At 36.9% G+C, this 24,917-nt stretch overlaps 1 protein-coding gene across 1 annotated transcript in view; it reads left to right on the top strand.

Moving 5' to 3' along the window:
* Window positions 1-24,917, top strand: part of LOC306850906 (GRB2-associated-binding protein 2-like) — a 69,346-nt gene that overhangs the window by 29,644 nt on the left and 14,785 nt on the right. The window contains exon 3 of the mRNA XM_079386860.1: window positions 23,211-23,442. Coding sequence (XP_079242986.1) covers window positions 23,211-23,442 — 232 coding nt within the window. The remainder of the gene's footprint in view (window positions 1-23,210; window positions 23,443-24,917) is intronic.

The following is a 24,917-nucleotide window of genomic DNA, read 5'->3' as shown; positions in this document are numbered from 1 at the left end:
ATTTATTCTATCTATTTATTTATCTTTTTGACTGCACTGACATTATCGAATCAGAGCAAAACTTGAACTGAAAGTGCTAAAGATTACTTTATTTTTTTTATTTAATATTATTATTGTTTTAAATAAACTCTAAACATACAGAGAGAATAAATACAAAATAGTAGCTTTTGTTTCTGTTTTATAATTGATAAATAAAATATATAATACAATTTATACTAGAAAATAAAAATAATTTAATGAATAACTTAATTTTATTTGTTTGTCATTTTTACTGCACTGACATTATCAGATGAACAAAACTTAAACTGAAAGTACTACATAAATAAAGATGACTTTATTTTTATTTTATTTTATTTAAAATGTTATTAATAAAATGATATAGCCGAATGCTAGTAAAATAAAAATACTATCAAATTTAATTAAAAATGTTACTGGATTTTGTTGATTTGTTTAGAAATATGCCTGCATTAACACATAGTAAAACACCAGCTATATCTTGACTATTATCATATATACATAGGCTACAAATATCACCAGTTTTAGAACGACCCTTGTCATAAAATACCCACCAAAACCCACATTTTGCTCATAGGTCCAGATGTAAAAACCCCAGCCACCCCATGAGCTTCTGTGTTCTTACACACACACACACACACACTCACAAAATAGTAAAGGATGATTTGAAACGGAACCATTTTTTTATGAGATGCAGCCACAGACTCCTAGAGAATAAAACACACACCGTAACTGCAATGTGGATCAGAGCGGCTCTCCTCCCCTCCCCAGATAAATGCTGCGCTCGACCTCTCTTTTCCCCAAGCAAGTATCAAATTGTCAGCTGCGCTGTGAGCTTGAAAAATGGGAGAGACCAGTTTGCCTCTGAGGAAGTTAGCATTGATAGTCGGTCGGCAGTGCATTGAGGCTGTTTGCTGGAGCTTTGGGGACATGAATTGCACAATATGATGGTTCAAGGGAATCAAACAAAAGTGCGTCAAGTGCAAATAGATGGAGTCTGATTCTGTAATTCTGAGTGGTCGAGTGCTGATATGTGTATTAAGCATAGCTAATTTTATGTCACATGACTGAAATGTCACAAAACCTGACAAAGGATATCAAATGAAAATGTGACCTTCAATAGTCAAATTATTGAGGTCAACATATCTTTTTACAATACATTTGTTTTAATTAATAATTTTATTAGGCAAAGCCTTTCAATTGATCAAAAGTGATAGTAAAGACATTTATAATATTACAAAAGATTTTTATTTCGAATAAACACTGTTCTTTAATTTTTCTGTTCATCACTATTATAATGATTTCTGGAGAATCATGTCAATTCAACTTTGTCATCACAGGAAAAAAATAACGTAATTACTAAAAATAATACATTATAATTTTGAAGTATATTAAAATAGAAAACAAAAAAAAATAGTAATATTGTACAATATTACTGTTTTTACAGTATTTTTGCTAGTGCTGTCAAACGATTAATCGTGATTAATCGCATCCAAACGTTTTTGTTTAGATAATATATGTGTGTGTACTGTGTTTATTTATTATGTATATATGAATACACACAGGTGCATATATTTAAGAAAAAAATTTATGTTTATACATTTAAAATATATATAACATCCATTATATTAATATAAATAAATATGGAAATATTTTCCAAATATATATACTGTATATGTGTGTACTTATATATACATAATAAATATACACAGTATACACACATATATTATGTAAACAAAAACTTTAATTTTGGATGCGATTAATCACGATTAATCATTCGACAGTACTATTTTTTGGTCAAAGGCATGCAGACTTGGTGAGAAAATATAAATCACATTTTTGAACAAAATGAAACAAGTTAAAGCAAATGAAAATATAGTATATTGTTTTACATTAGTACATCATCTGCCATTATATTTTTGAGAAGTCCATGGAAATCATCTTATTTTTGCATTAAGAAGCTTTCAAATCTGGTTCACACAATCCACTGATTAGTTTTGCACATATAGACTATAAAACATGTAGCTAGTTAGACATCTACATGCAAAGAATGTACACATAGAAGCTCAAATATTTAGGTGAGTTCCTCATTTCGTCTATACACAGTTCATATAATAAATCCATCTACAGTACATATTCACACTGCGGAAGTCACATTTTTTCAATGTCCTCACCCCTCTGTGTCTGTGCAAGTTTCCACAGAAATTGAAGTCCAGCAGATTGATTGGTGTCAGTGAAGTGTCTGGCCACTGGAGAACAGACGTCAGCTCTCCTCATGTCACTCCAGTGCTGTCTGATACAGAGTTTTAGCTGTATGATGGTCTGCAGTAATGGCATATTTTTGTAGGCCAAAACCCAGAAACCAGTTCATTTTCAAAGCGTCGTTTGTTTATATGTCTTGCTCTTGCGAACTATTCTACATCAAAAACTTACTTAAGGGAAACTGTTTTTGAATAAAGAACGAAAGAGTTGTTGTCAGAAGCTTAATGGTGATAACACTAAAGTCATTCATCCATTGTATAGTTTGTTTATAGTCTACGTTTAGCTGATGATTATATTTAGGCTTTTAAAATCATATAAGCTGTGTTCATTTGTGAAGATTATCATTATGAACCAAACATGCAAGAATCAAGATTTTAATGGTCACAGAGCTTATTTTCTCCGTAAAGCCAATAGAAAAATCCTATTGGTTCTGTGTTGAGGGAATAAATTCTAAATTGGCCTACAAAAGTCATCACTGCAGCACTCATTGGCTGCAAAGACATAAATAAATAACATTCACTAATGAGCAGGTAATGGACTCCTTGATGTCTTATGTCCTATATCTAGCGTTACCCTGAAATTAATCCAACTTGCAGGCATTTTTTAGTTTTACATGGGAAAAAGTCGTTTGAGGGGTCCAGCATGCTGGTATTTTTTTTTTTTTTCTTTGATAAAAGTGTCCCAGCTGATTTCTGAGGTTGTGGCCTCTGTAGTAGCTGAACAGCAGGAGATCTTTGAACATGTTCTTACCAATCTCACCCACGCTGAGAATACGCCAATGTTTGTTGAACTATGAATGGTGTAGGTGGTGCAGCAGACATTGGAGGATTTTTTTTAGCTCTTTTTAAGGCTGGCTTCATTGATTCGACCTTTGATTCTACCAGTGAAGCAAAATGTTTATTTTATTTTTAAACAACTTCCATTTTGTCTTGTTATGGTTCCAGTGTTGGCAATAAGTATTCAAATGTTAAAGGCATACTCCACCCAAATGTGAAAATATTCTCATAATTTATTTAACATTTAAGGCCCCGATATAGTTCAAACGAAATCGAAGAACCAACTGATATGACGTCATTTCGAACAAAATCAGGCCGAACCAAAGTTCATTTCAGCAGTTCGAAACAGCTCACCAAAGAGAAATTTCTGGGGGAGTTTGTTTCGGCTCCTAAACACCATTTGAGCTACCATTGGTCCGTGGCGGTTACGCAATCGGTGGCTGTGTTCTGGAGCTCCACCTTCTTTGACGTGCGATTTATTTATTTTTCCCGATTCGTTTCTCATTCAACGGAGGTCAGGCAGGAGAACAACATCTCCAAGTCACTAGCATCATAAATACACTGTGTCGAATAACTGAACTGCCACACATATATCCGCACCTGTACGATCGCTCGCGGAGAGACTTTAAAGGTTCAGAGAAAGCATTTAATTCCTAGAAAGAAATTGCAACGAAGCTTGCGTTGACGACCCAGAGTTATGTAAAAAGCATCATAGAGAAACATCAGATGCAAGTTTTCCAAAGCCATGAAAAGAATGAAATGAAAGATATAAGGTAGCAAGTACCAAATACATGTGTTTCAAGTAAATGTTCCACCATACTGCTGCTGCTGCTGTTCTTTCAATAAGCAAATTTAAAAGGTACACAATAAATGAAATGCCAAAAGAACATACAATAATAAGCCTTTGTTTTATCAAATCATGACACCACATAAAATATAAAAATGTGCAATTTATCCAGTTTAATAAAATAAATGAAGACTAATAAAATAATATAACAAAAAGCTGTGTTATTGAGATGACTCCAAATATTTTTTTTTTCCACATCATGCTAAATTTTCAGACTATGAGTCATTCACACACTTAAAGGACTGATTATGGAAATGGTTCTTTTTTGTTTCAAAAACATGATACTTGATTCTGCTGCTAATCATTATTCTTTTGTCTATAATATTCTGACTATTATTACCTGTCTCACACTAGATACACCATCATTACTTTGAATGGAGTGACGTCAAGCGTTGCTGTCAAACTGAATTGTGGGTCTGTCGCGTCGCTTCACTGGCGTTGCTCGCAGCAGAAGTTGAAAACTTTTCAAGCGCCAACGCAGGCGTCAGCCAATCAGATCGCCTTATGCAAATACCCTAGCGCAGGTGCTAGCCAATTCCGTTCATGCAACACCAGAAAAGTAAGTGATTGGCTGTTGTCACTATGACGGCACATCAGCACCAAGCTTCAGACACGCCCTCCGTCAAGCGTTGACGCCGACGCCCCGTGTGAATGGGCGGTAGACGCGCGAGCGTCACGACATGTTTATATTTTAATCTACAGCCCGCCTCCAGCAGCGGAATGTTGGAATGTTTGAAAACAGTATACCGTCACTCAGGCCCCGTTTACACTAGTGTGTTTTCGTTTTAAAACGGCCTTTTAGAATGAAAACGATCAACGTTTACACTGGCGTTTCCGCTGCATTTCAGAAATGATCTCCGTTTACACTACACAACCGAAAACGCATGTCACATGACCATTTATTGAGGTACAACCATAGATATGTATAGGTAGATGGCTTATTATTTAGATGGCGGACGCATCTACGTGCTTGGAGCGGTCGAATGGGGGAATCTACCTATACATACCTATAGGTACAATAACGAGCATGAAGTCTCCGTTTTGGTCTGTTTACACTGAAACGCAACCCCGGGGTTTTCAAACTAAAACGGGGTCTGCAGGGTTTTCAAAAGTCTCCGTTTTCGACCTCGACAATGCCGGAGTAGTATAAACGATAGGTGTATCCGTAGCAAAAGTTATGCGTTTTAAAATGAAAACGCACTAGTGTAAATGGGGCCTCAGCCTTTTCTCACTTCTTTTTGCCCCAAACGAAGAACGAAAATGAACTTCTTTTGAAGTATTTCGGGCCTTTACCCTCATGTCTTCCCAGACAGTGTTGGGTAGATTACCTACAAATTATAGTTTGTTAAGGTCTTTGCACATTGAGTCCGAAATTCTCATCTGATGTTTTCGCACGTTAAAAAATAAATACGACCTCACGTTGCGTCAATCACGTTTACACACTGCCTCTGAAACTTTCGTCCGTCATTTAAAAATTTTTTTGGGTCGGGTTAAATTTTCTGTGTTTTTGCATCCGAAACAAGCATTTTGATAGGAAAGGATAAGAATATGGAAAAACCCCGAAAAAAACGCACACAAAAATTTCAGACTCCGTGTGCAAGGACATGATGAACACTGTAGTCGGTTTCTCATTTTAGGTAATGTATTCTGACTACTTTTTAGATGACGTTTTATTAATATTCTTTTAAACTTACGATTAAACATACCATGCTGATAAAAAAAAAGCAAAGAGAACAAAAATAAATTATTTTTTTATATCAACATTATAAAATGCATTAAACATTCCCATGGGCCTAATGTAAGAACTGCAGTGGGTTTGTGAGTTAGTAAAAAAGTTAATAATTAATTAAATCATTAAAATGTAAAATAATAATAATCAGTTGACAAAAATATTTTACATGAACAAACATTAATAAACATGGAAAAAACAATATTACAGGCCCAGAGTTTTCCAGCTTTGAAATATTTTGTCAAGACCTCCAGAATTAACAGTTACTGAAGGTCACTCTGGATTATGATGATGATGACATCAGTGTGTCACAGATATACAGCACCAATGTTTAATAACTTGCATAATTATTTGTTTCACACATGACCTAATTGCTTAAGAGGTGCTTCTCCCCACCACCATCAATTCAGAAGCATGGTTTGCAAATTTACAAACCCGATTCCAAAAAAGTTGGGACACTGAACAAATTGTGAATAAAAACAGAATGCAATGATGTGGAAGTTTCAAATTTCAATATTTTATTCAGAATACAACATAGATGACATATCAAATGTTTAACCTGAGAAAATGTATCATTTTAAGGGAAAAATAAGTTTATTTGAAATTTCATGGCATCAACACATCTCAAAAAAGTTGGGACAAGGCCATGTTTACCACTGTGTGGCATCCCCTCTTCTTTTTATAACAGTCTGCAAACGTCTGGGGACTGAGGAGACAAGTTGCTCAAGTTTAGGAATAGGAATGTTGTCCCATTCTTGTCTAATACAGGCTTCTAGTTGCTCAACTGTCTTAGGTATTCTTTGTCACATCTTCCTCTTTATGATGCGCCAAGTGTTTTCTATGGGTGAAAGATCTGGACTGCAGGCTGGCCATTTCATTACCCGGATCCTCCTCCTACGCAGCCATGATGTTGTAATTGATGCAGTATGTGGTCTGGCATTGTCATGTTGGAAAATGCCAGGTCTTCCCTAAAAGAGACAACGTCTGGATGGGAGCATATGTTGTTCTGGAACTTGGATATACCTTTCAGCATTGATGGTGCCTTTCCAGATGTGTAAGCTGCCCATGCCACACGCACTCATGCAACCCCATACCATCAGAGATGCAGGCTTCTGAACTGAGCGCTGATAACAACTTGGGTTGTCCTTGACCTCTTTAGTCCGGATGACATGGCGTCCCAATTTTCCAAAATGAACTTCAAATTTTGATTCGTCTGACCACAGAACAGTTTTCCACTTTGCCACAGTCCATTTTAAATAAGCCTTGGCCCAGAGAAAACGCCTGCGCTTCTGGATCATGTTTAGATATGGCTTCTTTTTTGACCTATAGAGTTTTAGTCGGCAACGGCGAATGGCACGGTGGATTGTGTTCACCGACAATGTTTTCTGGAAGTATTCCTGAGCCCATGTTGTGATTTCCATTACAGTAGCATTCCTGTATGTGATGCAGTGCCATCTAAGGGCCCGAAGATCACGGGCATCCAGTATGGTTTTCCGGCCTTGACCCTTACGCACAGAGATTGTTCCAGATTCTCTGAATCTTTGGATGATATTATGCACTGTAGATGATGATAACTTCAAACTCTTTGCAATTTTTCTCTGAAAAACTCCTTCCTGATATTGCTCCACTATTTTTCGCCGCAGCATTTGGGGAATTGGTGATCCTCTTGCCATCTTGACTTCTCAGAGACACTGCCACTCTGAGAGGCTCTTTTTATACACAATCATGTTGCCAATTGACCTAATAAGTTGCAAATTGGTCCTCCAGCTGTTCCTTATATGTACATTTAACTTTTCCGGCCTCTTATTGCTACCTGTCCCAACTTTTTTGGAATGTGTAGCTCTCATGAAATCCAAAATAAGCCAATATTTGGCATGACATTTCAAAATGTCTCACTTTCAACATTTTATATGTTATCTATATTCTATTGTGAATAAAATATAAGTTTATGCGATTTGTAAATTATTGCATTCCTTTTTTATTCGTAATTTGTACAGTGTCCCAACTTTTTTGGAATCGGGTTTGTACATGACATTTGTGAATATAGTCCAAGCTAAATGGTATGACACACAGTAGGAATTTTAGGAAAAACAATATTTAAAAGTTGAAAAATAATAATTAGGGAGAATCAATGGTAACACTTTATTTTAAGGTCTCTTAACTAGTTGCTTATTAGCATGCATATTACTAGAATATTAGCCATTTATTAGTAGTAATTAAGCACATATTAATGCCTTATTCTACATGACCTTATTCTAAGTCCCTAATCTTACCCAATACCTAAACTTAACAACTACCTTACTAACAATTAATAAGCAGCAAATTAGGAGTTTATTGAGGGAAAAGTCATAGTTAATAGTGAATAAGTGTTCCCTATGCTAAAGTGTTACCGAATCAATAAATTATGAATAAAGTAAATATGTTGGTCTTTGTGACCAAAATATTTTTCCCTCCAATTTTTCAACCACCTGGCTTTGTTCTGGTATGCAACTCCCACTTCACAATCTAATCAACTCCCAATGTATAAAAGTAAGTCCAGTTTTACAGCTGTACAGTGTACAGTCAGTTGTGAACACCATTTCATGTTGACTTTAATGCTACATGGTTGTATCCCTTACAGATGATTGATATTGATAGATATTGCACAACTTTCTTTTCCTTTTCTTTCATAAATGTGTCTTTTGTTGGTCGTTTAAAGTGCTGTTATGTCTGTCCATGTCGTGTTTTATCAGGATATACTCACAACTTGAACATAAACAACACTATCTGATAGTCTGGGGCGAACCCCCCCCCCCCCCCCCCCTCTTATTCATAGTTAACTGGCATCAAATTAAAAAAGCAGCAACATTTCAAACCCTGTCCATTGGGAAACTTTGGGGATTCCCTTGATGAGTAGGCTAGTAAGTTATTTTGTCTGCAGATTTTCAAACAGACATTGCTGGTTGAAGTTGAGGACTGCAGTGATGTGTAGCCAAAACAATGATTCAGCGCTTAAGTCTGACGTGTTTCTTATCTGTCTGCCCAAGTGTCTGCCTCCAGGTTTCATTTTCTCAGTAAGAGCTGAGTATGAGTAATGTAGCATAAGTCATGCCCTCACTCTGCTGACGTTAAGAATAGTGTGTGTCTTTGTTCATGTGTGTCCAAACAAGCATGCCTTTTAATGGGGCTGAGCGGCATGACAGTTGGGGAGAGTGGGATAAGATGTCCCACTTTTTAAAGGGATAGTTCACCCAAAAATGAAAACTCTGTCATCTTTTACTGTCTCTTATGACGTTCTAAACCTATTTGACTTTCTCTTCTGAGTAACACTAAAAATATATATTTTTGAGAATGTTTTTGTCTATATAATCAAAATCAAAGACATAAAGACAGAACTAACTGAGCCAGACTAAATCCAGAAGAACGTCTTCAAGACGCTTCAAGAAACATACCTACAAAGCAAGTGCACCGAGGGCAAAAGCTGCTTTAGAAGCAAAGGATGGTCACACCAAATGTTGATTTATTTTAGTTAATAGAAATTAATTGATAAAGAAAATATATTTATGACATTATTTTTGACAGCATCCTCATTTTACAGCATTTTTACACAAGTGCCTAAAACTTTTAACAGTACTTTAGCCTTGCAGGAAGGTCTCTTGAAGCGTCTTGGAGACGTTGCTACAGTTCTTCTGGATTTAGTCTGTCTCAGTTTGTTTCTTCATGTCACTCCAGACAGACTGGATGATGATCAGATCAGATCTCTTTGTGGTGCACAGGCTGTTTTCAGACTCTTTGTGCAAACAAAAATCTCACTGGATTATTACATGCAAAATGAAAGTTTGGAAATGTAAACTGATATTTCCTTCTGGCGTACTACAGCAAAATATAGAAATAACTGACTTAAACCCATTTTTTGGCTGATGAAAATACTAGTGTTCTAATCATTTTGGCCACCACTGTAAAGAGTAAAACTAATAATTGAGAGCGATACCTCTCTACTTGTTAGTATGTTTAGTGATGCATTTGTGTTGAAATGCATTTTATGTTTGTGATGCATGGTGGAAACTGCAGGTCCTTTTAGTAGGACAGAACTTTATGTATGTGTGTGTGTGTGTGTGTGTGTTTGCTCCTGTGGGGGATGGTGCAACAGAAGCAGGCTGTTATCGATGTTCTGATCAGTCTGTCAGGTTTTGGCTGGGGTGCATGGGGATGGGATGGCAAGCTGCTCATGGGACAAACACCAAGGTTAGACAAGGGCAACCCAGCCAAGTGCAGCATGAGAAAGGCCCCTCCCAAATACACACACAAAATGCCCTTCAATCTTATCGATTTTTGTTGAAATAACGAGACGCCATGCTGCTTTGGGGTCAGATTGCTGATGCCACTCAGTGCTCTACTACTCAGCATCCCAGAATCCCCATGCTAATCGCTATAGCGGCATACTTGAACTCTTTTACCCGATCTAAGAAGCCCAATTGGTCCTGGCAACCTCTTGGATTGTGGGCCAGGTTTGGGTCAGGTTTTCATGTCTAATTTCAATTTTGCTTCTGGTTGTAATTAACAGAAATATATTTTTTAAGTGATATATAGTTTTCAGCATTTGCCATCTATAAGAGAGCACATAAACTTAATCTCCAGAGCTACTATGATAGTCACTTCACCAGCATTTCATTTGATAAAACTAGTGTCCTTATATCATGTACACACAGAAACTCAAATGTCTATGTGATAACCCATCATAATATATATTTGGTTTAACTTGAAGAAATTGTGACAGAATTATGCTAATATTTCACAGTAGAATGCACCTCTAATAATAATAACAACAACAACAATAAATATTTTTAAATAATATGACAATATGATCTTTTTTCTTTTTAAAAGTAAAACTCAGTTGTGATGCTCTTTATTTGTCAAAAAATAAAATTACATTTTAAAAGATGCCCCTAAAATATATATTTTTCTTAAATTGTAATAATTAAAAAAAAAATTAAGTAGACATGCTTTTTGATTACTAAAATGTAATGTAACCATTAAACCAGAAAATAAATAAATAAAAATTGGAATCCCATTATATTCAAAAGGGGAAAAAATTATTTGGGAAATAAGTAAACACATTTCATGTTACCCCACTATGGGGTCTTAGATTAGCTTGATTCATAAATCAACCTACTTACAGCTGATCCGGCATATTAGGTATGAAAAAGTAATAAGACCGAAAACACATTTTACCTTTTATTTTTATGCATACAGACCTCTATAGCATACACAGCTTAGCCATGTTATAATACACAATGTGTTACAAGTCACAATTTTATTAGCATGAAAGCAAGAGTTGAAAAATCACCATACTTAGGAAGTCAAGCAGGAAGCAGTTTCGATTGGCTGATTGTGATTTCAATTTTTTAACATTAGTTAATGTGTAATGTTGCTGTTTGAGCATAAACAATATCTGAAAAGTTGCGGTGCTGAAAGTTCAATGCAAACGGAGATATCGTCTTTTAAAATTACGGCAGTTTAATGCCTACAAAAACGGCACGTAGGGACTACAGCGAGTTACTTCCCGGGTCCGTTACGTCATGAACCCAGATAAACCCCGCACCTGGGAACACGCAACGAAGCCATGTTGTGCTGCTATAGAGAAGAGGAAGAGAAAACTAGGGGTGCATGTAAAAATTATTCATATATGAATCGCAATTCTGTCTTCTAACGATTCTAATGAATTCACAAGTTTCAAAATCATATGTTCTAAAACAGCGGTTCTTAATACTGTTCCTCGCATCCCCCTGCTCTGCACACACTCTGCATCTCTCTCTCTCTCTCTCTCTCTCTCTCTCTCATTCAGATCGTCAGATCAACTCCAACAAACTGTTCCAGTTATACACTTATGTTCACATAGCAATGAGAAGCATTATACATGGATGCGCGTGCGGTTGCTGTGCTGTATTAAAGCTTTAATCAGGATAAAACCGTATATTAGAAGCTAACATAAGCAGTAGAATTTACAAATAACAGCGTATATAAAAGTATGAGACAACAACAAACAAAAAACATACCATTAAGAGCCGTGCTTGCACAGGTTCTAATATCCTCTGTGTCTCAATCGGGCTCAAGTTGATAAGCAATATAGACGACGCCATTGTTTACAATACAAGCGGAGCACATGCCACTGAGCTGAGGGACGGGACGTTTAGACGCGCACTAGAGGCGGTTTAGCCAATCACAACACACTGGGCCAGATAACCAATCAGAGCCCATCTTGTATTTCTGAGGGAGGGGCTTCATAAAACCAGGAAATAATCGGGGCGTTTATCAGAGCGGTGTAGAATAAAGATAAATTATGTTAAAAATAATGCGTTTTTAAAAAAAACTAAGCATTAACACGTGTTATACTGCAGCCCATGAACACAATCAAGCCTAGAAAAAAAACAGTCAACCTCCCCTTTAAATTAAATTAAGTCATTGGCTTTATACTTTCCTACTGTATAGTATAGGTCAGTGGTTCCCAACCTTTTTCATGGGCGTACGTACACATATAGTAATCTGAGCCCCCCCCCCCCCCCCCCCCCCCCCCCCCCAAATTATATTTATACACGCTCATATGCAATAATAATATAATTTTTTGTCTCTTAGAAATGCACATTTGACATTGAGTTGACAGTAGTAGTTTGAGTTAGGATGCAGATGTAAATTTATGTTCATTATCAAAATCAGTAACATCTGGTGTAATTATTGTTATTATTTTGGTGAAATTAAATTTTTCTGACTGTTTGAGATTTAATTACATTACATTACTCCTTTAATACATTTAATACACGTACATTAATATAATACACTTGATATAAATACCCCACATTTATGCCACAAATCCCTGGTAAATGATGGCGATTTGTAGACTGAAAAGCCTTCTGAATGTATCGTTGCACACAGTGTTTTTCTGGTGTTTGTCAGCGCTGTTTTATCTGGATTTAAACTAGTTTATATCTGACTGATATGGACTGATACTGGTTTATACGGAGTGATCGGTGAGTAAACACATCTGCTCCAGTCAGCTCGATCTGCGCTGCGCCGCTGTTTGAGCAGAGCGGATATGGTCCGTGTGGCGCGCTTTTGCTGCATAAACATTAAATTGAATATTTATCGAACTTGTTTTATTGAGGAAATTATATCACTATAATTAAAGTTATAGTTTTATCGCCCAGCCCTACCTCAAAGTATATCTGCTCCCGCACCCCGTTGTGAACTCTGCCCCCCCCCCCCCCCCCCCCCCCATTTTGGGAACCACTGGTATAGGTGATAAACAGTATTTGAAATGAGTTGTGTCACTAAATTCACAGTATTCATAAAACAGTAAGTGAAAAGTACATGCATGATATTCTGAAGTGCGCATCTAATGGACATTTTACTGTCCCGTGAGGCTAAGGGAGAGTTATGAAGCGGCACAATTGATGCTGGTAGGTCACATGACAATGACAACATGACAAATGTAGTACTTTCAGATTTCATTCATACTATACAGAATGTATTTTGTTAATGGAAGCAAATTATTTACTTAAAATAAACACCTACTCTGAGAGAATGTGATTTGAGATGCAGCCTAGAATGTGTTTACTTCACAGAACATTGTATAATCATAGAGTCTTCGTTGAGACTTGAGTAGCGTCCACATTCTCAGGGATATTACCTTTGGCTGTTAATGCCCAATGAGATCATCCGTTCAGAAATAGCACAGTTATCACATTTATGTCACAGACGAATGAAAAGACGGATGTAATTTTGCTCTGTGCGTGGTGTGCTCGTAGATCTTCATGTAAATCTGTCTTGGTTACCAGGAGTGGATGAAAAGTGAGTCAAAATGAAAATGGAAAGAGCAGAGAGCCTCTATCAATCATAGTGGCATTTACATCTCCAAGCTCTAAAGAATTCCAGCTATTCCCTTCCCCATGAATGAGACCCCTGGCCTCTCATAAGAAAACCACAAAATTGAAAATCACACTGTATGTTCATTAACAGGTGTCTGCTTATGTGACTGCATATGAATGTAAGGTAAAGGTAGTGGCCTAACCGTATAGTGAACATGATTCAGACTCATGAGCTGTGGTGCTCATGTGAGAGATTCAGGTTCGATCCCAGCTGTGTTGTGCCCTGATCCCATCCCCCATTTTCTCCCGTAAAGTTTAGTCCAAATTTTCTGAAGAGGCTCGTTTGCTTTATACGGTGAACATTTTGACTAAAGAACTTAATTCATATGGATCCATAGACCGCTACAGAAGTGACAGAAATCTCTGAGATTTCATTATCAAATATCTTCATTTGTGTTCCGAAGATGAATGAAAGTCTTACATGTTTGGAACAACATGATGGTGAGTAAATGATGACAGAACATTTCATTTTTGGGTGAAGTAACCCTTTGAACTGTAAACCAAATTTATAGTAGTTGCAGAAGAGAAAAGAAATGTCCATTTCCTTAACCTCGACCTTCACTGTTATCTAGCTGACTGTAATGTCAGCAGATGAGACTAAGCAACCCACAGTAATCAAGTACACACTGTTTCCTCTAAAGGCACTTCATGTCAGAATCAGCTCTCACGTTTGGCACTGTTTACCTTTTCATTCATGAGCTTATGTTCAGTTAAAACACACTGTGTGTGGCATAGGACTTCTCTGTGTGTTGATACTCTCGCATAAACAGTTGCCTTTTTTAGCTGCCAAGCGTCTCAATAGTGATGTCTTGCCTTGCGTTGGAATCATTTCCTAACGTTTGGTACTTTTTTTATTTCCTTTATTTTGTCCATGTTGATTAATTACCCCTCAGCTGTATTGCAGGCGAACCAAAACGTCAAAGAGAACTCAAATGAAATCTGTCCAAAGTCGCCACCTCAGCACAAAGCCTTTGTGATTCCTGACCAAACAAAATGAGATGAAAGAGGGCTAGTTCAGACAATGACAACTGAAAACAAATACATCTCTTCTGATGACGCTCGTCCCATTAGGCTGTAACATCTGCTCGAAAGCTTACTCGCAGTAATCATATTCAGTATTCAGCCAACATTGTGGGCTTGAGAGTCTGGTTTTTCTATTTGAAGACGAAATGCCAGGTGTGAAGATGGCAAAACAGGCAAAACTCTCCCACTCCAGATTATACTTAAGGGATGATAGAGTACACTGTAGATTAAAGTTTCTACTGTTCCCTCGACACGAACGCTTCCAATTTCCAGTTCGCTGCTTCAAGAATGTACTATAGCTCATATTGTCTGTAACATAGGGTTGCTAGGATGTACTGCATACTGCTGAAAACACAATGAGATCATCAAGACCTGGCCCAAAGTGCATTCAGTTTAAGATGAGACACTTAAAATAGTGCATTATTGCTTGGTTCAGCTTAAAGTCAATGTAAAAATGCATTTGCAACCCATTTTACTTTCTAATGTGACGCATTCCCGAGTGTAACAGAATATTTAATGAGAAAAATGTAGGGCCTGACTTGATTTTGTCCATTAGGAATTGACTGAATCTTAAAAGGTGTTAAATGCATGCCAAGTGGTTGGAGGTGAAGAGGTTAAACAATAAGAGGGATTGGTGATATCAGCCAAAAAGAAAATGTATTTATTAATTAATTTATTGCTGTAATTATATAATGCAATTTTAAATTAATTTATTACTGTAATTATATTTTGCTTTTTAAAAATCAAGTTCTATTTATTGATTGATTGACAGGATTTTGGGTAATATGGAAACACACACATACAATATATAATGAAAAAAGGACTTGAGAAGTAATTTAAAAATGGAAATAGAGGATTCAAACTGTCGTAAAGTTTTACATGATATCGTTGCATGCATGACAATTTTTTTGACAATAATAGCAAAAAAATGAAATAAAACACATCAAAATAAAGTGTTAGTAGCTATGGCACATGCTATTGATTAAATGCATTTAAAAAGTCAATTAAATGCAATAAAAGATTAATAAAATTAATTATGATTGTGTTGTGATATATGTGTAGAGGTCATTATTAAATTATGGATTAAATTATAGTAGAGATTATTAAATGTGTACATTTATATATGACAATGTTAATTATGGCAGGCAAATAGTGCTGAGTTTTTTAATACACTGGCTAGTAAGTCTAATTTTCATAGAAAATTGAAATAAAAATGGCACAGCGCTATATTAGCGTTAGCTTCTGGATGGAAAACCATTAAGGTTATTCACATTGTGCATGTCTGTATGAAACACTGTCTGTCTGCAGTGAACTTTGGCTCTCTCCTAACTGACTCTGTTTATCTCTTAGCTTTAGCATATGCTGCTAACGTAAAAACATCTGCAGGAAATGCAGCACAGACTGGAGGCTACAGCTCCTATAGGAATGAAATCACCCCAAACCAGATGATGTATTGGGCCTGACAAAGCACGGCTGTCCCGACAATTGATCAGTCAGAGCTACTGAGTCTAATTGATGTGGCTGTGTGGTCAGAGCAGCACTCACATGATGCAGAGACTGCATGAGAGGGGGTTGGGGGCTAATACTGGAACATGATGCTCATATTGACCTCTCTCTCAGTTTGTCTACCTAGTTTTCTCTATAGATTCCTTTTGCAGCATATGTTTGAAATTATTGTGGATTTTTCTGTTATAACTTCCATATGTTCCTTATGAAAAAAAATTTAAACATCATGATAGAAACCAAAAAACATACTAGCATAAGGTGGATTTTGGCACATGGTAGCCGATTGTTGTTTGTCCGAAGTGGTTAACCAGTCCTACCCAGCTTGACCAAGATGGTCAACCAGCTCGACCCCAGCCTCACCATATGGTAGTCCTGCTGATCCACCATCTGGACCAACTTGGACCAGTTAATAACTATAAATGTTACCAATTAAAGATGGTTTTTAGCTATGATATTCTGGTCTATAAATATGACTGTTCCCTTGTTTGGAAAAGCACAATTTAATATTACGTTGAGAACTTACAATGGAAGTGAATGGGGGTCATTTTTGAGAATTTAAAAGCACAAATGGGAAGCTGTTAAAACCTTGAAAAATGTATCTGTTAAAACTAAAAACTAAATCTAAATCTGTTCTCCTTCAACCACCGACATTTTGGTACCATAACCAAAAAAGACAAAGTTTATCACTCCAGGAGTGATATTAATAAAAGGCCTTTTGGAAGGAGTGACCGGGCTCACTATCCTTCCAGAGCATGTTTTTATGCCTGCCTGGTTAAAAGTGAAAAGCAATTTTCCTAACCGTGTCACTACTTTAAAAAAAGTGCCTTCAGGGGTCGAGGGCAGAGTCCAGAAAACTGACTTCAGTTATGACTTCTCCACCACAACCTACGGCCAGACAAGACAGCCTGTTATTGTCTCCTGGGTCCCATGAACACTCAGACAACAATACATCAAATCCCAAATGGCATGCCAGGAACCATTTGCATTCCTTAAATTGGGAGAATCCATTTTCCTTAATGAGATTGACGTCAGCCCTTAATAGCATCTCTGGTCATTTTGGGGTTACTCTTCAGCATAATGGAACGGCTTATCAGGGAACAACAATTCTGGTGGCGTTATGGCCCATATGTGCTTATCTATTCTGCCTTCTAGTATGTTAGAGCCCATCATAGCAATCTCACTAACTGTATGAGTCAATCCATTTAACGAGGAACAGGAAAATCTATACTGCACCATTTTCTATTTTATGCATTGCAACAGCATTTGTGTTGTTCATATTTGGGGTTTGGTGATTGTTCTAACTGAAAATATTTAGCTTTGGCACAATGTTTATGGGACGGACATTTAGGAGAGGTGCACTATTGCTTTGGGTGATTTACAGTTTTTGCCTGGTAGACAAAAACTGTAATTCAAATATAATTCTATATATATTTAGTACCAACTCAATTGACCGAACTGGCATAATGTTGATTACCACACACACATACACAAATAAATACATAATAAAATAAATAAATAAATAAAAATCATCTTGTTCCTTTTTTAAATTTATATATTTGTTATTATTATTTATGTATTTGTTTGTTTGTTTGTTTGTTTGTTTGTTTGGCAAAAATGTAGGTTACAATGAGGCATTACAATGGAAGTGAATGAGGTCAATTCAAAAACATTAAAATACTCACACAATATTCAAAAGTACAGCCACAAGCAGTATTGCTACTGTAACAAAAACTAAAATTACAAATCATTTTCTGTAATTTAAATAAAAGCTAAAATAAAATATAAAAATTAGATGAAAAAAACGACACTCAAAAAACCTGCAAAGGTAACATTACCACTTCTCGTAAAAGAGTAGGGGTGTAACCCCGGTGTCCTGGCCAAAATCCCTCTACTGGCCCTTGTCTATCATGGCCTCCTAATAATCCCCATCCACTTGATTGGCTCTTTCACTCTCTGCTCTCCACCTGTAGCTGGTGTGTGGTGAGCGCACTGGCGCCGTTGTGCTGTGGCTTCCGTCGCATCATCCAAGTGGATGCTGCACACTAGTGGTGGTAGAGGAGAGACCCCCCACATGATTGTAAAGCGCTTTGGGTGTACAGCAATACACAATAAGGCGCTATATAAATGCATCATTCACTCATTCATTCACATTTAAAATTTTTGTTTAAGTTGAAACACTAAGGGTCAGATTTACTAAACAAATTAGAGTTAGAACGCAATTCCATAAAAGCCATGATGGGAGGGGAAATTCTGCGTGTGATTTACTAACAATGCGCATATTAAAGAACACAGACGCAGCCAGATCATTTCCATAATGACCAGCGCAATCTACCAGAAGCAGCGGAAATTACCGCCTGCTTTGGGCGTTAAATAATGGCGCAAATACCAGTAACTTGATGAGCGCAAACGTTAGTAAATCGCATTGCGTGATTCACTTTAATACTCTCTTCCCATAAATTTTGTATCTGAAAGGGAAACTCCTACAAATGCATATTCAGTAAGGTCAGGCACAAAAATAACTGTGTCCATGCCTTTTCAGCGCTAATTCTTCACTGTGTGTCTTGCTAAAACAAATAAAATAATAAAAACCAATAGATGAATAACCAAATTAACTATAAAATTAAAAAAACTGAAAATATAAATGTTTATTCATATTAATTGAAACATTAATAAATACTACAATAGTATTTTAAAAATACTAAAATACGGTAAACATAATTTTATTGTGAAAAATGTCTTAACCTTTTTCTGTGTAAAGTTAATAAATTTTACCACTATGCTGCAATGACAACACAACACAAACAGTTCAAATAATTCACTAGTATTCCATTTTCAACCTAAAAGTATCTCTGTGCTGAATGTGTTTTCCCGTTTTCCCCTACATCGAGATAAACTGTTGTCGTTGGGTCATACCTAATTTTGTATTCAATGTATATCGCATTATCCTCTGTCCTTGGATGACTTTTGTAGTGAGGCAACATGGACAGGAAATGAGATCAAGATAAAGGCTGCATTGTCCCTCTCTCCACACCGGGCCTACTAATTTTGCACTCCTGAGACTCAGCAAACTAATTGTATTAGATTGTGATTGCCCAATAAGACAAAATGTGATGTATATAGGCAACAGTGGGGTTCAGTGCTTGTGCATTTTTTTAAACAAAATCTTGTTATATTATATATTGTATTAAATATATTTTCATTAATTGATTCAATATTACTTTTTGTTTATTTACAGGTTTAAATTACAATTTTTTTTTTTTTTTATGTTATTTTAAAGAAACATTTAAACATTTAATATTGACATTTCTGTTTGTATATGATTGATGTCATAGAAGAAAAGATCTGTCACAACTTCCATAGCGACTTTAAGAACCAAAATGATGTTTTTTCCGGTTTCTTTAAACGGAAGCCAATAAACCAACCAACTTATTTCCTTGACATGGGCGAGTCAATGTGAAACAGAAGGCCTATTACTCATCCTAATTCTGTCACTGAGCCATCACAGATCTTTCATGGGTTGGGTCTCCTTATTACTTGTCATTCCATTTGCGATTAGCTTCAAGATAATCAAACGCAACACAGCCGTGTGCCATTCCCTGCACTAAAATGCCTTTACCTCATTGCATTAGTCCATATTACATGACAGATGCAAACCATCTCAATCTGAGCACCTCATTCCCCCGTCTCACTTTCCCGCTCTCAGAGGAGGGTCACAGAGTGCACTTCTTCACCAAATCAATACAGAAATGGCGGTTAGTGGACTCATATACAGAGCTCTCTGAAGCAACTGGAGGAGTTCTGCCCCATGTAGCCTTGGGAGCTTTGGGCTCCTGAGAAACAATGGACTAATTGAAGACCTACAGCAGACCCCTGACACTGTGGCCTGGCCTGGTCGTGTTCTGTTGTTCAGAAGACAGGAAAAAATAAGGGCTATCTTCTCTCTGTACATCTCTCCCTGTGCCCCAGGCAGCAATTTAGGCCTTATTTATGACTCAAAATCAGTCCCATTCTCTGTACAGAACTGTTATCACGTTATATGCACAAGCCCAGTAGTCAGTCAGACCCCAATGACAAACCAGAACCGTGAAGAGTTGTTACATCTCTACTAAGTCTGTTCATTAAACTCACAACTTAGTTTGCCTATGTAGACAGTTTGTAAGGCATCAAAATTGCCTTAAGACTGCACTGCAACAAAATTAGTGGAACATGTTTGACTGTGTAGAAAGAAATTGTATTCTACTTGTATTCTGTTCAGTCTCTCAAAATATCACAGTTAATACATAACATTAACTGTAACATTGCTGGCATGAAGCAGACAAGGACAATGGTGTAGCGAACCTGAGTGCAGTTTTATTTCCAAAGGTGGTGACCCAAAAACATAAATAAACTATTAATTTAATCCTAGACGTCACCAAAAGATCAACATGAATCATGAGCTTGACTAGACAATAAAAAATGTCCTGACGTGGAACATAAAGATCAGTATAAAGTACCTTAATGCACAACAAAGTACCATGGCAGGGCTTAAATATAAAGGTGTGTTCAGCCTGAAGCGCCGCTGTGCAGACCGATCTGTGTTTTACATCAAAGTACCGCTAGAGCGTTTCGGAGCTGTCTGCTCTCTAATCGCTCTTGCGGTATTTTGATGTTATACACTGTTTTGTCTATGCAGAGCCATTTCTCATTGAAAACTATAGCCCTATTCGCACAGGATGAGTATTACCTGGTGACCTCTAGTCATGTGTAATAATTGTGGAGGTTGATCTTAATCCCGTGTGAATCGGCCATGTCTGTAATTTGTAAAGTGAAAATTCCCCTGCAAAGGACCTACCATATTTCACCAAACCCCCCGATCCTGTGATAATATTAGTCCCATGCAAATCGGCATCTCTGTGTTTTGGCCAGGATTTGGGCTTGGGGTTGGTTGTATATCATTTTTTTCAAGGTTTTTGTTTTCTGTGCGCCTTTTTATGCATCTTTTGCAAAGAGTGGGGTTGGAGAGTTTTGATAGTATTTTGGATGCTGGGTCATATCGCTATATGCGCCACATAGCCACGGAAAATTCAGATGTGAATTCTAAATCACACGAGTCCCCGTGTGATATTACTAATCCCCTGTGAATAGACATGAACCAATGAGAGAAGATAACTATTAGATAAGACAACAAACCACTGAAACATGACATGAGAAACAAATAGGAACAGGAAGTCAAATGACTTGAAACAGGAAATTGACATGATTGAAACTAAAATACATGACATAAAAACAAGACTAGATAGACCTGAACTGAAAAGACAAAACATGAACAAAAATCTAGACAGACGTGAAATTAATTAGCAGTTCAACATTTGTGTATTTGTCAGTATTTGTGTAGTTTTTGTGCTTATTAGGAAATCGCATTAACTTACTGTAAATATTCTAAGCACAAAAACAACATAGTATTGAGTTCCAAAGTTGAACGTTAACATGTCTTTGTGTTCTGTGTATTATTTGAGCTTATATGTATCGTGTTAGCTTAGCAACATGCTACTGGCAAACACTTGGATTTCAATATTTGCATGTGCTATTTATTTTTGAGCTTATTAGAGTATCACATTAACTTAGCAACATGTTAACGGTAAACTCTTGGAACTCAATATTGTCTGTGCTGTGTATGTTTGTACTTTTAGAATATCATGTTAACTTAATTGGCAAAATGGTAATGTCAAACTTTTGAAGTGAATCCATCACATACTGTCTGAGTAGCTACAACATTTGAATTTGAACTTACTTTCCTGACCATTAAAAAGTACATTGTATATAATATAAATATGGGTAGTATTAATTATATTCAGATGTACTGTCACACGACCTCCCAGCGTTAGTTGCATCACTTCACTGCCAATCCTCTCCAAAACTGATTCTGTGATGTTCATGTTTCTCACTCAAAGATGCTTCGACAATCTGTATAAAGTGCTACAGAAATAATGGGTATTTGTCTGTGGTATGTATTTTTTCAGCCTATAAGGCTATCATGTTAACTTAGCAACATGGTAACATCAAACTTTTGGATTTCAATATTTGTGTGCGCTGTTATTCTTGTGCTTAATAGTGTCACATTAGCTTAGCGACATGATAATTAAAAAATTAGCCATGTGTTAGTTGAGTCTCTCATGTACTTTGAGTGATATTTATTTGCATGATGCATGTTAGCCGTGTTGCTGCCTATGTAGAAAATTCCAAATCGCTCATGTTAGAATGCTGCCTTTGTGAGCAGTAGGCAACATGCTTAGTTTTAGAACAGAGCACAATAGTTAAAGTTCAGTGTGTAATGTGTGCAACAATTCCCAGGATGTGTGGATAGAAGCTTTGCTCCTCATTTCTGCAAGAATGCAGTATTACAGTGCAAGTGCAGTAGACCTGCTTTTCCGCCCACTCTGCCTCCTCATTCTGTCTCTCATTCTTTGCCTGTGTGTCTTTCTCTTTCCCCTCTTACTCTCTGCCCTTCTCAGGGGCAGATTGGAGTGGTTGTAGGAGGAGGGTCATATGCACTTCCTGGTTTTGGCTCACCGCCTGGTCTATTTTAAGTTCAGAGGCCTGAGATTTTTCTTTGGCGAACCCATACAGTACAAGTCAGGGATGTCACAGAGAAACAGCCCAAAGCAAAGGCCATGATGTTCACATAGCGCTGCGATGACTTAGAAAAACAGATACCAATCAAGTGGCTTGACTTGCAGCCTCAGAATAATAATTCTTGCAGTCCTCTATGAATGCAGATTCAGTGGTTCCACTCCTCCTGAAGACAGATGCGACATCTATTTTGACCGAATTTAGGAATGCATACATGCATATTACTAGCCAAAACCCTCAATTGACTTTTTTCTTGACTTCATTGATCACTGCGGGAAAATGGGCGAAACGTGGCTTATATTATTGAACTTTATAGATCCAAAAAAGCAGCATGTTGCTTGGGGTCAATAAATCAAATATGGTGAACTTCTCACGTTCAGATGATTAATGTCCTGCTGCTTTTGGGACAATGTTGAGTGTTTGCCCAAGGGTTACGAGGTAACTCATTGTGCACTAAAATGAAAGCAAAACTGCTTGTCTAAATTCCGTTGGTTGTGTATCTCAAATTCCTAAAGGTTTGTTTTTCTTGTTTCTTCTTATAGATGAGAGATCGTCAACCACCCACATTTCCCGCTCCTTGGCTAATGATCTGGGTGGCTCTCTGGCTCCGCTGATTGGTGAACGTAAAACGTCTGTTCCCGCCCACTCCAGCCAGCCAATGCTTTTCACATTCGACATACCTGTACGCCACTCCCATAGTTCTCTGTCTAATAGTGCTCCTCAGGACTACCTCTTCCTCCATCAGTGCATGAGCCGCAAGAGTGAGAGTGCACGGTAAGAACCATATTCTCTGGAGATGTGCTCATATTACACCCTTTATAGCTTACAGACCGAAAAAAACTAACTAGATATTGTCTTCAGTGCTGGAGGCACTTTATTTCAAGTGGTGCAACATGTAGAAAAAAGCAGAAGGTGAATAAGTCTCATATAAAGTATCAGATCATTTTACCTTTTTAGGATAGGCAATTTTAGTTTAGGTTGTAAAATGTCATGTGGTGTGATTTCCCCAAAAGCAACAGAATATTGGATAAATATATAATGGTAGTTGTTAAAAATACTCAAATTTCCAATGATTCAGAGATGCTCCTGTCAAGCCTCCTCGACCATCTCACATTCGTCCACTCATTCTTCCACACACACATTCATCCATACAGAGTGCCTTCTTTATTTAATATACCTGCATCCAGACACGAATCATCCTTCATATAAAGAGCTGTCATGTACTGATATATGATCTCTAGAGAACTGAGCATAAATCAAAAATCATGTAATGAAAATTATGCTGGATATTGATAAACCATTATGATAGAAAATAGTTGCTGATGTCAGTGGATCGGAAGCTGATGCTTTGGGGGTGTTTGTATAAAAGACACAATACTGTGTGTGTTAAATGCGCACAAATCTCACAAAAACGGTCAATAAATGACTGATCCTTTAACTTATTTTTTACATTGCAGCATTATTTTTATGGCAGCTAAACACCCCTATGGATTCCTCAACTGTCAGTAGCCTGCTGGCTGTTTATTATTAATATTATGTTTATTTCAGTAAATAATTATATATTTCAATAAATTATGAATATTTTTATATTATAAACGGTAAAGTATACATTGTTGTATTGCCTTTCATAGCAAACTGATCGTTTTTAAGACAGGATTTTTATTATTGCTGGATTACGGTAATGGGAATGTTTTTTGGTTTCTGAATTATTGTAATTTCCCACATTTCGGTAAGGAAATTATATATAATATGCAAAGCATTCTTAGCAAAAAAACATTTGGATTTGGGGTAAAATATGGCCCTCATAGACATTTTTAATTCTCGTCATCTGTCACTAGGATATGAGATCATCTTTGCAGGGTTAGGATTGATGTTATTAGGTCATAAGCGAAAGTGTTTTGCTTTAAACAAACACCTATGAGACCTTCGTACAAATTCAGGAGCAGGCGGTGACGTATTGTAGTGTTTGCAGAAGGATTCACTTACAGGATGTGCTCATCAGTCATTTCACCCTGATTCACTTCCTTTGATTATAATCCTGGTGAAATAATTCCAAACGAAACAGAATTGTGTTTTAATGCCTCTGGATAATCAAGCCATCAAAGGTTTACTATGCCTACCATTTATTTCATCCCCCAAACTAAGTCTCTTCACACAATCATTTGACTTAAAACCTGCAGAAAGTAAACAAACTCTGTTTTATCCCATGTGTACCAGGCATGCCAGTTTTACTGGGGGAATGCCCATGA

This window comes from Barbus barbus (assembly GCF_936440315.1).
Source record: "Barbus barbus genome assembly, chromosome: 31".
NCBI classification, from domain to species: domain Eukaryota; kingdom Metazoa; phylum Chordata; class Actinopteri; order Cypriniformes; family Cyprinidae; genus Barbus; species Barbus barbus.
Note: the sequence above shows the minus strand (reverse complement) of the source record. Positions and strands in the feature narration are given on the sequence as shown.